At 40.5% G+C, this 15,764-nt stretch overlaps 1 protein-coding gene across 6 annotated transcripts in view; it reads right to left on the bottom strand.

Annotated features, from left to right (window-relative positions):
- PLCG1 (phospholipase C gamma 1) overlaps positions 1 to 15,764 on the bottom strand; it is a 140,069-nt gene that overhangs the window by 43,789 nt on the left and 80,516 nt on the right. For 5 of the 6 annotated variants that reach the window (XM_042464872.1, XM_042464870.1, XM_042464869.1 and 2 more), the window contains 10 exons: positions 14,439 to 14,461; positions 12,678 to 12,750; positions 10,986 to 11,087; positions 9,411 to 9,529; positions 7,189 to 7,274; positions 5,808 to 5,928; positions 4,160 to 4,328; positions 3,331 to 3,453; positions 1,956 to 2,057; positions 239 to 426 (listed from right to left, as the gene is read on the bottom strand). In XM_042464872.1, coding sequence (XP_042320806.1) covers positions 239 to 426; positions 1,956 to 2,057; positions 3,331 to 3,453; positions 4,160 to 4,328; positions 5,808 to 5,928; positions 7,189 to 7,274; positions 9,411 to 9,529; positions 10,986 to 11,087; positions 12,678 to 12,750; positions 14,439 to 14,461 — 1,106 coding nt within the window. The remainder of the gene's footprint in view (positions 1 to 238; positions 427 to 1,955; positions 2,058 to 3,330; positions 3,454 to 4,159; positions 4,329 to 5,807; positions 5,929 to 7,188; positions 7,275 to 9,410; positions 9,530 to 10,985; positions 11,088 to 12,677; positions 12,751 to 14,438; positions 14,462 to 15,764) is intronic. The other variant, XM_042464871.1, reaches the window with a different exon arrangement.

Genomic DNA, 15,764 nt, shown 5'->3' on the forward strand with positions numbered 1-15,764 from the left:
CTTTCTCCATTCCTACATTCATTTTTTTCATTTATTTAGAGTATTAATACCCCACTCCTTGGCCACAAAGTCTCTCAGAGCAGCTTTATTTCCCCAACTTGCATTAAGCGTGGTGGGCTCCCAATGTGCAGAACTAAGAGTGGTGCATGGGTGCCATCTTCTTGAATTCCTCCATTCACTTATGAATCAAATTACACAACTGGCTGAGGAACCAATGCACTATATAAGGGGTTCTTACCAGAAAGAAAGAGTGTAATCACCAACAAAAGTCTCACTCTCTCGCACCAAAAAAGAGCCATCAGGTGCTCCTGTCTCTATACAGTACTCTGTTAACAGCCTCTCGGCTATGTGGCGCCCATCACGTCCCGCACCCAGCTTGCCATGAAACCACTTTTCAGTGGAGTGCAGTTCAGTGCTGTTGTTAACCTAGCACAGAAACAGATTTTTTAAAAATACAGTTAGACCTGCCAGCTTCATTTCAGGTAGACGGGACTGACTCTTCATCAATGTTATTGTCCTGGATATCCAACTTCCCGGTCCCAGATTTTTTTTAAAAAACAATCTCAGATTCCAGGCATTCAAACCAGGAATACAAGAAAGCAGAATATTTGACGTGACAGTTTTAAAAGTCTATCTCAACATGCAACTATATCATGGCATACATATAGGCATATAATTGTAAGAAACTAAATGATTGGGAACTGTGACTCCTGCTCTGCCAGTAATGTCAGTATTTCAGACAACAGTGTGTTTACATCACTATGCAACAGTATAAGGTAGTGCCATGTGTTTATAAACCAGAATTTAGCGAGGGTATTTTGTATTTGCAATTCTCAAAACTGCTCAGCAAGCATGGGCCATGTTGGCTGGGGGATTCTGGCAGTTGCAATCCAACCCAAAAATTAGCTTTCTCAAGCTCTGCTGATAACTCTTTTCTTCATAAACTGTTTCTGTGTGCTCCTGGGTACTGAGCCAACAGTTCTTTCTTACTTCTCTTCAAAAACAGTAGCCAATGCAGCTGGTTCATGCATGTTCTCCTTTGATCTTTCTTTACTGCTACGCCAAAAAAAAAAAGTTTGGTGGTCGTCTCCTAACCTCTTCTGACCCAACCTTAACCTTGCTTTTCAATAGTCATACTTCAATTAACACAATCTCTGTTATTTAAGCTTCTTTTTATGTAGGCCTTTTATGTCTACCCAGACTTTCTTTCTCCTTGTACTCTGCCTAGATGGAAGGCTTTTTGTAGCATTGGCAGTGATAATGAAGGATGGCTGGAGAAACACAGACATTTTGTATAGAGCTGCAACAGCATGTTTGCAGTAAACTATGTTATAAGCCTGCCTGAACAGCTATCCCTAGTGTGTTAAAAAAAAAAATCCAAAACACTAAGTTTCCACCAAAATGGAAATCATAATAAGTGTGGAGGTTGGTGAAAAAAGTCATCCTTGGATATATTCTAGAAAAGCTTTCAAGTTAGAAGAAAGTTCAAAATGTTTTTGTTTACTTATGCAAGGCTTACCTCACCTGTTTCATTTCAGATGTGGATATTGTAAGTTTTGAATAAAAGTTTTGTTGAAACATGTTGAACTGTTCTACTTTTTTGTAGTGCAGAAAACTATCCCTATTCTTTACCTATTCTTTCTCTGGTACCAAAATTTGTGTTAAAAATGTAATATCCAGGAACACACATCTGTTTTGTTAATTGCATTGCGGTGCTGCATTTTTCCTTGTAGGGGAATTTAGCTACAATCTGAATTCCTTCCCTTAAGAGATTCAATCTCAGTAAAATTAGAAATACAGTACCATCTTAGGTAGCAGTAAGAGTTTCCTTATTGATACAAGAAAGTTACAGAGTTCCTCCTTTGAGTGACCGAGAAGATTGAAGATGGTCAGCACTTCATACAAATAGATGTTGGGGGTTTTTTTGTTTGTTTTTTTGTTTTTTTTTGGCATACCTCCTTTTGCTCTTCTTCCTCCTCACTTCCCAAATCATTGGTTGTCTCCTCAGAGTAATAAATTTTGCTGCTGGTCAGAACAAAGTAATGGGGGTTCCACTCCTGCAGAAAAACATACTGAATGTTTATCATAGAACAAGTCTCTTAAGATCAAAGTATTTTCAAGACTTGTCTATCCAGATTACAAAGGATTGGGGGGGGGATAGGAAAAGAGGGTTTATACTGAGGTTGTCATGATCCAGATGCTGAGCCAGCAATGGAAAAAACAGGAATTAAAATTAGACATGAACAGGTGTATGTTGGTTTTAAGAGTCAGAATTGTTAGCAGCTTTCCAAAACAGATCTGGTTGGCATGAAATCAGGCAACTAGAAAATATTTCAGTCTCTATCCTAAATCAAGAATCACTGGAAAAGCAAAAGGCATTAAAGGCACTGAGATGGACAGGTTGCATACCTGTAACGGTATTTCTTCGAGTGGTCATCTGTGAATACATACAAATGGGTTGTACTGCGGCTGCACAGTGCTGCTTGGAAAACCTCTGGAATCACTGGGCAAAGTTAACTTTGCAACTTTCTGGCAGTAGCTCTGCCCATCCCTTATAAGCCCCCTGCATTCCCATTCTTTCCCCAGTTCCAAATTTTACGCCGCGTAAGTGACATGAGAGTGAGCCAATGAAGAGCAGGACACTGAGGGGAGGACAGGCAGGATTTATATGTATTTGCAGATGACCACTCGAAGAAATACCATTACAGGTATGCAACCTGTCCTTCTTTGTGGTCTCTACGAATCATACAAATGGGTTAGACTGACAAGCTTCGGTCAGTGGCGGAGGGAGTGTCATGACACCAAGTAAGGTTCAAATAAACTGTGTGTATTAACCACAATAAAACATTTAACCAAAAACTGTGTCAGTTGCATTCAGTACTTCAATAAACAGTACTTCAACCTGTTCAAGTCAAAAGACACAAGGTCATGCAAGACCTGTCTGTAAACATTAAGAATGCTGTTAATGAAGCCAATTCTGGCAAAAAGACATTCTTTTCAATAACACGTAAACAAATGAAATGCAGTGCAGTCAATGTAAACCTGAAACCAACACTGCCCTCCCAAAGGCTGCATCCCATTTGGCTCTGGTGTCCAGCCTATAATGTTTGATGAAAGTCAAGGGCTGGGACCAAACAGCAGTCTTGCAAACATCCTCCAATGGGACCCCAGTCAAAAAAGTAAAGAAGAGAGAAGGGAAGTATCAGAGAGTTTTGTGATTATCACCCACTGGGTGATAAGACATCTATGGCAAAAATGAATTTATACCATCCCTGCTCAGCATTATCGGAGAGACAAAATTTAATTAAGGAGCAATGCAAAGAGACCCACATGATTGATTGGGTCTTCCAGGTATAGAATTCCATTCTTTATTGAATTGCTGATATCATTCTCTGAATACACAGCAGATGATGGCACTTCTTCGTAAGCACTGCCTTCAGCCAGTTTCTTGTGCTGCAATGAGATATATTCAAGTCAGTCTCCCTGAAAAAGAGCCCAGGCAATATCTCTAAAACCCTTCTAATACCACTATCCTCTGTTTTCCCACAACCCCCTGCCACTAGTCATGATAGTTCGGGCTTCTGGAAGTTGAGCCAAAACATTGGGAGAGGCAGAGGTTCCCAATCTCTTCTCTAAGCATCCATAATGAATTCAATGGTAATACTGCATATTGTATTTCAAGGGACAGAACAGTTTGATAATTTTAAATATTATCCAGAATATTTCCTTGTGAAATCCTGGCTACAGAAAGCATGCATGTGAATTTGGAAGGCCTTGCTGAGAGGGAGGGTTTGTAGGAATTTTGAAGGAATAAAATCAGCAAAATTTATCAGAATTGTGGAACAAGGGAGAGGATGTTACTGCCAATCCCTAATTATTGAATAATGTAGAGTGCATATTCAAGGATAGTTTTAAAAACGGCATCACAGATTTTAGTATCCATGGGGGGTCCTGGAATCCAGCAGATACTAAGGGCCCATTGTACGATTTACAATATCACTGCTCATGCAGGTTAGTTATTACTACTGTTTAGATTATAGAGACCAATTTACTGTAGATAAGTTGCAATAAAATGAGAGAAGCCAGGAAATTCAGTGTCAAGAATGAGGGATGTGGCTCTCACAGATGTAGACAAGCAAAGGCCACAAAAGGGACTTGCCTTTATGAGAATCTTCCTCTTTAGCTGATTTGGAGATGGTAGTCCATCAGCAGATATATCCACTGGTTTGGTTAGTAGCATGTCTCCAAAGACCTTCTTAAAGTTTTGAGCCATATTCCTCTGCTGAGCAATGCTGCAGTGATCTTCAATGGACAGGATAACAGGATAGCTGAGAAGCAAACAAAATCAGCAAATGGCTGCTGTAAGGAGTACTGGACTTCTCTGTTTGTAAGAACTCCCTTGCTCCTCATAGTTCTCCAGTATTTCTTGTCCAACTCTACTTCCAATTTACCCTACTAGAGAACACTTCCATATTCCTGCAAGTCCTATTCAGCTGCCATTCTGCTTCTGAAATTCCACCCGCCCTTTTAATCTCACATAGGCAACTGTAACAGTCAAATGCTTAGTTTTGAAATAAAAGATGGGATTCTTGGGGTAACAAGACTCAAATCTCATGTCAGTATAGTGGTTCAGCAGACACCCATCCCTAGGTATGGTTGCTGCAACTCCATGGAAGGACACAAAAATCATAGACTGCAATAATGAATGCAGAATCCAGGTTTCTGAATAATCTGAGGTGCCAATCTTGAATGAACACAATAACTTCCTAGTCTTCATTGCTAGGAAATGCTCCAATGCTGCCTGCTGAAATTTCTGAAGCCACATTTCATGTCAAAGTTGTACTAGCTGGAGAGAAAGTGTCAGTGTACTGCATAGCTCTTACCTCTCTACAATGAGAAAGGCATACATTATAGTAACAATGAAGCAGCAGTAGTAGTGATGGTAAAATGAACAATGCATTCTGCTAAATGTGTATGATTCATTCAAGTTAAATAATCCCTACTTGCTTGTTTTTAATCCATTTTTAGTACAAGGTACTGAGATCTAAATGTACACTGGAAAACAAATTATCTGTATTTTTTATTTATTAAAATATGTAGAGATTGAATCTTCCTTATCTGAAATACTTGGGACCAGAAGTGCTTTGGATTTTAGGTATGGAGTATTTACATATACATGATGAGGTATTTTAGAAATGAGACCCAGGTCTAAATAGAAAATTCATTTATATTTCGTATACACTTTATACACATAGACTGGAGGTAGTTTTATGCATAATATTTTTCTAGTAATTTTGTGCATGAAACGAAGTTTGTATACACTAAACTACCAGAAAGCAAAGTTGTCACTATCTCAGATACCTATATGGACAATTGTGGATTTCAGAATATTTTGGATTATGGAATTCTGGATAAGGGAGACTCAACCTGTATATTCTGCAGATTTCTGTGAGGCTTGCAGTAGCCTCAATGTGAAACAATAAATAATAACATTAATTCTAAAAGACTGGAAATACATTAAATAATTTATCAGTTAAAACCAGACAATTTAAAATGAGTTAAATAATTTAAAAAGTTGTTTTATTCTCAAAGTTTAAGACTTGTTAGGGCACTTACAAATATGCAATTACTATGCCATTGCAACATTACAGACAGATATATTCTGCTAGTGGTTGACATACATAAAATCCTCTTATGCAATCTAAACAAATTTATGACCAGGCGCATGTAATAGGTCCTTAGAAGTCAAGCATCTAAGGAAGGGAAGATACATTTCTGAAGAATGTTGCAGTACTTGTTTCACTTACTCAGAGGTTACAAAAGCATGCTCCTTGATGGTTGACAGGACATCGGAAAATTTAATTTTGGTTGTTAATGTGTGCCCATGATAGATGACTGGCATCCCATCGGGTCCATCCCAGCAATCAACTAAAATAAAAAGTTAATTTAAAAAAAACTCTAAATCGAAGTTCTCAAATACAAGTAAAGGGCATTAACATTAAGCAAGCAATGCATAAAAACTCAGGTCTGTAGTAAACAAGGAATCTAGAGGCAATCATAGGAAGCTGATTGAGCAGGAAAAATGTTTTCTGTTGTGGTGCCAACCCTATGTAATTACCACATCGGGATTCCCATGTAGGATGTTCCTGCCACCTACTAAAGTTTTGCTTGTCCATATATGTCTCCTGATCATTAACAGTCAATTTACCAATTTTATTTTATTCTATTATTTGGCTGCACTGTTTTAAAAAATATTTTATTGTTTTCTTTTACTTGAGATTTTATTGCATTTTTTGGGTTTTAACAACTGACTTCTGGATTTATGAAATAAAAAGACTTATGGATATGTCTTAATAAAAAAATAAAAACAAAATTAATTCTAAGGTACAAGATTGCTTCCTCAAATCCCTCTAAATGTACCTGGGATCCCAACCCCAAAGAACATTTTAAAGCAATGTTCTAAAGATAAGTAGCACAGATTTCATTGAATGTTATTAGTACCAAGCCAATGAATAATTAGTTTTCAGTTCAGTTCACAAACCAGTGGCAATTAATGAAATCAAGAGTCATGGCTTCCTCAGAAAAGTTTCTAAACCAGAGAGTTCTCAACTAAAACTACATAGTGGCATGTTATCCATCTAGCTGAGCACTGCCTACTCCAATCTTTCTGAAATTGGTGTCATACAAATATTTTTGAAATGCAGTTCCCATCAATCCTGGCTATTAACCATAAAGCCTAAGGGAGATGGCAGCTGAGGCCCAAAAGATCTGGTTGCTCCTTGATGTTGCTGTGTGCCTTTAAGTTATTTCCAAACTACAGCTACCCTAAGGCGAACCTATCACATGGTTTTTAATTTTGGCAAGGTTTGTTCAGAAGGGGGGTTTGCCTTTCTCTGAGGCTGAGAGAGTGTGCCTTGCTCAAGGTCACCCAATGGGTTTGCATGGTGGAGCAAGGATTTGAACCCTGGTCTCCCAGAGTCCTAACCCAGCACTCAAACCACTGCACCACAATATTTTCACACTGAAATGAATCCTTCAGCCACTAAATCTGGAGCCTTCTGTATGTGAAAAGTATGCTGTAAAACTAAGATGTGAGCCCCTTTCTTCCTAAAGTGAAAATTACTTCCAGATCCAAGATTGACAGACTCTCAGTTTTGGAGTAGGGAGAAGGAAGAAGCATGCACTCACGCTCAATACAGCGACATCCCATGCGCAGGCAACGAGCATAAGCTTCCAATGAGGACTCACTTGAGAACTGATCTCCAGTCAGGTACCTATCATGAAGGGGAGGAAAAAAATCACACATACATACACCATACATGAACAGAAAGACTGCTATGAATGTGCTTATAATTGTGGTGATATGCAACCGAGCATTGCTAAGAATTTTTTATGTCCACTGCACAGCTCAGTGTATGTTGGAACAAAGTTAAGTTTCTACTATTACAGGGTGGGAGCCAGGAAGACTGATTTAGTGTGCATTAATGGAACAATGCGCAGCCACCTAGGTTCCCATCTGGAACAAAGGTGGGGTATAAATTCAATAAGTAGTAATAGCAATAGCAATTGCCCATTGGCAAGGGGGTCAGGCAAGGCTGAAACCCTATGTATTCAACCTGTATGGAGAAAATATCATATGAAGAGCAGGATTGGACTCAGAAGAAGGAAGAGTAAAAATAGGAGGAGCATCAGCAATCTAAGATATGCGGATACCACCATACTACTAGTGGAAAAATCATGGACTTGGAGTAGTTACTAAGAAAGTTCAAGAAAGAAATTGTCAAGGCAGACTTGTTGCTAAACATCTCTGGCTTTACTTCGCGAACAAAGATTCAGGAAGGACTCATCCCACACTTTCTAAGTTGGATGTATCCTTTGAGCCTGTGCAATGGATTTTTCTGGTGGAGCACAGTGTGCACAGAACTGGCTTCGCCCTTTAAACCAGAGGTTCGTCTGCTGAGGCCTTGACAAGCATGAACGGTGGCAGCGAGGTCCTCGGGTCGTAGAGAAAACAAAAACAATGATCATGGGGGATCTACATAAATGCAACATAGACAATGAGGAAATCAAAATAGTTAAAGTAGTTTAAAATAATTTATCACATACCTTGGATAAAACACTGATCAGAAAAGGGACTGCAGTCAAGAAATTAAAAAAAAAGAAAAGACTAGGAATGGAAAGGGCAGCTATGAAGGAACTAGACAAGATCCTAGAGAGTAAAGCTATGCAACAGCACTAAAGTTAGAATCACCCAGTCCACTGTATACTCCCTCACTATGTAAGAATGTGAAAGCTAGACAGTGAAGAAAGTGTATAAAAAGAAAATCAATTATTTTGAGTTGTGATGCTGGAGAAGAGTGCTGAGAATACCATGGACACCCAAAAAGATAAACAAATGGGTTCTTGAACAGATCAAGCCTGAACTCTCCCTGTAAGCCAAGATGATCAAATTGAGGCTGTCATATTTTGCTCACATCATGAGAAGGCATGACTCCTTAAAAAAAGACAATAATGCTAGGAAAGGCAGTAGAAAAGAGGAAGACTGCTTGTCAGATTGCTAGACTCAATTAGGGAGGCCATGGATTTGAATCTACAAGACCTAAGCAGAGCAGTTGAGGATAGGAGGCTTGAAGATGTCTCATTGACAGGGTCACCATGAGTCATGGGTGATTCAAGGGCAGATAACAACAATAATGGTAATGATGATGATGGAAGGAGAAATAGAAAAACAGCAAAGAGTCCTCTTCAGAAAGTGTGCCAGTACACAGGGTCCATGCAAAGGCCTTTTAGAGGATATCAGAGGCAGCTTCCAAATGATCTATGTACTCCATCCTCTTTCAGGTCACATTTCTTAGACATGTGCTCTGGACACTCCAAAATCACAGGGTTTGGTGGGAATTAGGACAAACCAGAATGTACTTCAATTGGAGTGGTAAGGAGAAGATCTAGTTAGTACCTGAAAGACACAGAAGCCTAACTTCTCCCTGCATTGTGGCTCTGATCCAGATCATCTCCCCAAAATCTGCTAAAAGATGTACCAGGATGTTTCATCCTAAGCAGCTATTGACATCCAGAGGTTGGGACATAATCTCGACAGAGGCCATGATTTGGTAGGAGGGTTAAATGCCTCCTCTCGCACCACCATAACCCCAGTTGAAACTTTTTCAGTTAGGATCATATAGTTAGGACAAAAGCTGTCACACTAAGATATTTTTTGCAACATCCATAGCTGTTTTAGTTCAGTCCTGACTTGCCAGTTCACGTGTTGACCTGTCTGTACCAATGGACAACAGCTGTGAATTACAAAAGGAGCTCCAACTCAGCAGTAAAACTATGCTGTCAGAAAAAGAATATAAATGGGAGTGCCCAGAAGTGTTAGCAAACAGGCCCTCCTTTTCATTTCCACTTACGTATTGTGTGAAGAGGAGATCCAGTAATGGGAGAGGGGATTGTTCATGTCTTCTGGACGTACAATGTCAAGCTCTGAGTTCCAGATACTGTTCTCTTTAGAAAACAGGAAGGTGAGAAACTGTCCAAGGAGAAGAAAAAAAAGAAGAGAACCACCCAAAGTATTAACATAAAGAAGGTTCAAATATTTAAGGCTATTTGTTTTTATTTATTGAAAATATTTGCATACCACCCCAGAGTGTGTAGCTGGACTACAACTTCCTGAATCCCCCAGGATCTAAGGGATTATGGAACCTGTGATCCAAAAACATAACATTCTCTAACTCTCACTCATTCATTCTATAGGGATCTCCAAGGCAAAAGCATGAAGTAAAACTGAAAACATGGAATGAAACAACAGTAAAACAAATATGTAGCTATAGAAGGCTGTCTCTACAACTCCCAGATGTGTGCACCCACACCATGGTCACTGACTTTCATGGTTGGAAGACACTAAGAATTTAGTCCAAAAAAAATCAATCATTTTCCCAAGTTCTTGTATCTGCTGAACATCTGAGCAGGTCCTTTAAGCATCTTGGCCATAGAACATTTAGGTCTTTTGAACACCAGCATTAGAACTTTGAACTGAGCCATGAAACCAGCTGTCAGCCAACAAAGCTGATGAAAAGTTATATTTTCCATATATATTCCTAAATAGAGATAGAGAACTATGTACAGTGGACCCTTGCCTTATGCAGGGGATCTGTTCCAGAGCCCACCGGCATAAGGTGAATAATGTGTATGCATGAGCCCCATTGAATATATGGGGCTCGTATTCATGGCACGTGTGTGCCACAGATTCCCCCCCCCTCCCCATTTACTGTATTGCAGTGAGGCTTCAGCGTAAACTGAAAGCGCACTGTATATGCTCCACCTTGGAAAATCCTAATTATCATTAATCACATGTTCATGATATAAGCAATTGCTCACAAAAAAAATTAATTAGATTTATTTACAGAAAAATGAATCGATAACAAGCCTCGGCTATCTTGTACCTGATGAAATTCCCTCTTCTACATAACCATTCTTCTCCACTTTTCACGTTGGCAACCCAACTCACTACTAAGACACCAGCAATCTCCCAGCAGAGGTATGGCAGAAAGGGGAGTGTTTAGTGGTCTCACATGGCCCCAAGCCACTGTCTCCAAAACATACCTACACACTTTCACCTCTGTTCAGTACACTCTAGGGCAGTAATGGCAAACCTTTTAGGGACCGAGTGCCCAAACTAAAAGGCCTTCTGGCACCGGGTGTTACCCAGTGCTTGGGTCAGAATTTCCGGGGGGGAAGGGACCATCGATGGGACTTCCATCCTCTGAGGACAGGACTTTCTCCACCCGTCTTCCCAGGCCTTCAGCTGGCTGTCCGGAGACTGTTCTTCCTCCTCCCCCCCACACCCTCCAGAGGCAGCTGAAGGCCCGAGATGGCCGGAAAGAGGAGGAACAGGTACATCCCTGTTTCTCCTCTTCCCCGCCCTTCACGTGCCATCTCCGATATGCATGCCGTAGGTCTGCCACCATAGCTCTAGGGAGTCTTACCTCATCCAGAGAAAAATAAGGCTCTTCAATTTCCCTCAGTGGGTCCTTCAGGAAGTTGAACATAAAATCCTGAACCAAGGAGAGATTAGTAGCCCAAAGTTCCTGCAAACACAAGGCAGCAGAAAGTTAGCTGGACATTTAGAAGCTAGATCCATCCAGGCATTCTAAGGATTAAGTTAATTAAACTTTTTTACAATCACGACTTCCAAGCCTTAGAACATTCCTGCAAGATAGTGCAGCATTTTTCAAAGAGATAATGAAGAATGGAAACATGGCATTGCACTTGGATTGAAATGACATCATTTAAATCCCTACTTAGGCATAAAGCCTAGCCATCAAGACCCTGATGAAGACAAAGTTGAGGGGAGGATTGTAAAAATTCTAATGGAAATTACAACCAATTATCACAACACAAAGGTTCTCTTTAGAGAATAGTGCCACAGTCCTAGAACAGAGAAGAGTTACTTTTTATATACATTGTAAAAATAAACAAACAAACAAAATCCCACATCAATAATTAAAAACTTCCCATCCAGATAAAAATCAATAATAACAAAACAGCTGCACAAATAAAACAGCATTCTTCCTCTATCCTTCACCCATATCGCCACTTTTCCCAGTTAACATGAGAGATGTACCAGCCTCTGAAGGCTGCTAAAAAGAAACATCTTGGTTTCCTGGGGAAGATGGCAATGTGTTGTATCCCTACACATTAACCTGCCTTCTTTTGCCCACCAAGCAGTGAATTATGGTTCTGCACCAACTGCATTTCCAAAACTGTATTAAAGGACATCAAACTGCAGTAGTCAATCCTAGAATTGACCAACACATGCATGATTTTGACTCTACAAGAGCCACCCAGTTTACCAGATGTAGCCAATAAAATACACCCTTTGCCACCAATGCTACTTGCTTATCAATAGCAATGTTGGTTCTCGAAGAACCTCTACATTTCACACTTGTTTAAACAAAGCTGACTCACCAACAACAACCTATGTTACTGTATGGACTAAAAGTAGAATAAATTACTGTAATGAAATTCAGCAATAGAGTAAATACGCAAGGCCAATGACATGAGTAGAATCATAAAATCATAGAGCTGGAAAAGACCTCAAGGGCCATCAAGTCTAACTTGTTATGCAGAAATACACAATCAAAGCACTCCTGACAGATGGCCATCCAGCCTCTGTTTAAAAATCTCCAAAGGAGACTCCACCATACTCTGAGGGAGTATTTTCCACTGTCAAACAGTTCTTACTGTCAGGAAGTTCCTCCTAATGTTTATGTGGAATGTCTTTTACTGTAGTTTGCATCCATTGCCCTCTGTTCTAATTTCTGGAGAAGCAGAAAACAGGCTTGCACCATCCTCAATATGGCATCCTTTTCAAATATTTAAACAGGGCTATCATATCACCTCTTAACCTTCTGTTCTTCATTTTTTATTTTTATCTGTACACTGTTCCAAAGAAGGGCAGTTGAAACACCTATTAATACAACATTATTACCATCAGATGGCAATTAAAAAGAACTTGTCATTGTTTTCCTGGCTGTCAGACTTATAAAGTCACTGTTATTTCTGGTTGAAAGATCCCTATCATTTTATGCATTAATGCAATAAAAACCTCAACATTTGAGTGTTATCTAAATAATGGACTCATCATCAAACTGTTCCTCTTTTCTATATTAACTCACCATCTGATATTCTAGCAAAAATGTCCGGAATTCTGTTAGAGATACTCTGCCATGTTCACATCTCTCTCCGCTGCTGCAGGAGAAAGCACAAATGCATGTTGGTCAGAAGGACACCAGACCGCAAGACCACCCAATCACTGAAGATGGGGCAAAATTCAGATGTCCTGTTGTAGTTAAGGCATTCTTCTTCTGAATCAAAAGCCATGCTGACTAGGCATGATGAGAGATGTAGTCTAGTACAACTTAAGAGAGGGGAAGACTGAAAGTGAGATCCAGCCATCCACTTGACAGTCTTATTACTTCTGACTACTACTGTCTTCCCACAGGGAAATTCTGAGACAAACAACTTATCTACATCAGCTCTATACTTCCAACAAGGTTGGCTGCATGATGTTTACAAAATGTAACCAAAAACCCTGAACGAAGTCCCGTCTTTTTACACAACATCCAAACCCAATTCAAGGTTTCTATCCCCTGACCCACATTTAAAAGACTTATCCAGAATACTCAGAACAAAACGCAGCTACGACACACAGTGAGGGTGGGTGCCAGTCCCTCAATGTCTTTGCTAAGTTGCTCTATGACCTTGAATTGCTCTGTGGTCAGAAGAAGGCTGGGTGCCTTGTTCCAACCTCAGATCAACTTGTGTCCACAGTGGCAGCACTGGCCAGCTTGGAGGGACACAATAGCTGTCTGTTGTCTGCAACAGGTAAAGAGGGGAGGTGAATTCAGGGGGAATGAGGAGACCAAAATACACTGGGGGCAGCCTGGAGTATTCTGGCAAGTGTAGACAAGTCCAAAGAACCAGATAAAGGTGTTACAGGATCTCTAGCAATGACAGAGAGACCATCCTTCCACTGGGCATGCCATTACCAGATATATTCCTAAATAGCAAAAGGTAGTAACAGACAGCAAATAGAAATTTCACTGAGATTGCACCAGCAACTTCATTAGTTCTATACTCCTAAATTCAGAAGCCACAGCCACAAAAGAACTATAAAGCAGTTATAAACCAGTCTTGCTTATATGAGCTTTGCAATACCAAATAATTTCCATCCCCATCTGAGAACCAAGGATGGGGAAAAGGAGCTCTTGCTTTGGAATCTATGGCCTGGTACAGACTCCTGGAAAGCGGCGGTCTGGGGCTGATTTTGGGGCTCGGGACTGCAGAACAACCACATGCTCCCAAGCCCTACTGTGCGGCGGTGACACCATCATGGCGCAGCCCCATCCACATAGGGGCCGCCATGACGATGCAAGCGCAGTGCAGCGTCTAAATGTCATGACGCCATGTGTGTGTCATCGCTGCGTGCAAGTGTGCCATTGGTGCATTCATGGTGTCCGCCGCGGTGTTTGGTTGGGGCAGCCTCCATCAGGAGTACAAATAGACACCTCCAGCCCACCCTTTTGGGGCGGTCTGTCGAGTCCCTATGTTGAGCACCCATGGTTTTTAAATTCTACCACCAGGCATCTCTATTCAACACTTTAATAATGTTACTATTAAAGAAATGTTGAAGCCTATCTAATAGGATTCTCTTGCAGGAACTAGTTTATGCCCTTAGTCATAGGCAATGCCAATAGAGGTACACCTCTGAGAAAGAAGCTTTTTTCATGCCTGCCCAGCCCTCTTCATTTTTGTCCTCTGTGTAGCTGGAAGTATGGAAGCTTGAAGCTGGAAAGGTATATTTCTATATTGTTGAACAATTTTAATTCTCAACACTCTCAGCTCTTCCTACCAAGACACAAAAGGCAGCAATTTACCTTTCTAAAAATGGAACAGCCATCTGCATAAGAAGAAAGAAACATATAAATTAATTATCTTGCTTGCTATCCTCAGAGTGATATTTTTCACATCAATTAAGACATACATGGTTCAGCAATAGTTCCATATTCTCCAGTCCCTTATACAGTGGTACCTCGGGATACGAAATACCCAGGTTACGAAATTTTCGGGATACGAAAAAATCCCATAGGAAAACATTGTTCCGGGTTACGAATGTTTTTTCGGGTTACGAAAAAACTTTTGGTGCTTTTTTCGGCTTTTTCGCACAGAATCGCGGCTTTTCCCCATTAGCGCCTATGGCAATTCGGCTTACGAAGGCTTTTCGGGTTACGAACGGTGCCACGGAACGAATTAATTTCGTAACCCGAGGCACCACTGTACTGTGTCTGCAGTTTGCTTTAATTGGAAGGAATAAAAGATGTAGACTAGAGAGGTTGAGGCACAGACACTCGTACCAAGAAGAACCAACACTCCTCATTGTTATGTTGTAGTTACGTGTCTTCAAGTCAACTCTGATGTATGGAGACCATATCCTAGGGTTTTCTTGGTACAATTTATTCAGAGAATGCTTGCTATTGCCTTCCTCTAAGATACAGTGTGAGTTGCCCAAGGTCACCCGGTGTGTTTCCACAGCTGGGATGGGATGCAAACCCTAGTTTCCTACAGTTGTAGTACAGCACTCAAAAGACTACACCATGCTGCTCACATATTACTATGGCCTAAGTCTAACTGTAGCTCAACTATAGTACATCCAAGAATCAACTGATGAATAGTACGTCAACACTTATGTAAATCCAATTGATTCATTGGTTCTAATTCAGTTGGAACAAACAAGCATTTGGATTTAGGCCTACAGCTTTGATTGTTAAATTGGCCTAAAACGTTTCTGTATTAAAAACGGTAATATACATTCATAAATAAAGTGACAAATCAAGGTAAGGGATAGGGAAAATGCTTGCATGCTTTTTTAATATACTTAACAGCAGTCCCTAATAGAAAGGTGTGATGAGTCTGCCACTCACAGAATCACTAAAATTCATTTTCATGTTACCATTCAAAGAACTTATGTTAGTTCTCACCAGGATGGATAACAATTCTTTCTGAGCATAGGCAATAGAAGCTGGACTATAGGTGAATCGGAAGCTGAGGGATCATTTTGACTGGCAGCTTGGCGCGGACTCTGGCAGTTCCAGCACCACTTGATTCCCGAATGGCACGGGATAGTAGCAACTGCATGGGCTCTGGCCTGATCCAGGCCGCTGCTGTGGTCTCCAGTCTGGCCACTGTCAAGAGTGGCCTTTTTT

This window comes from Sceloporus undulatus, chromosome 4, assembly GCF_019175285.1.
Source record: "Sceloporus undulatus isolate JIND9_A2432 ecotype Alabama chromosome 4, SceUnd_v1.1, whole genome shotgun sequence".
In the NCBI taxonomy this organism is placed as follows: Eukaryota; Metazoa; Chordata; class Lepidosauria; order Squamata; family Phrynosomatidae; genus Sceloporus; species Sceloporus undulatus.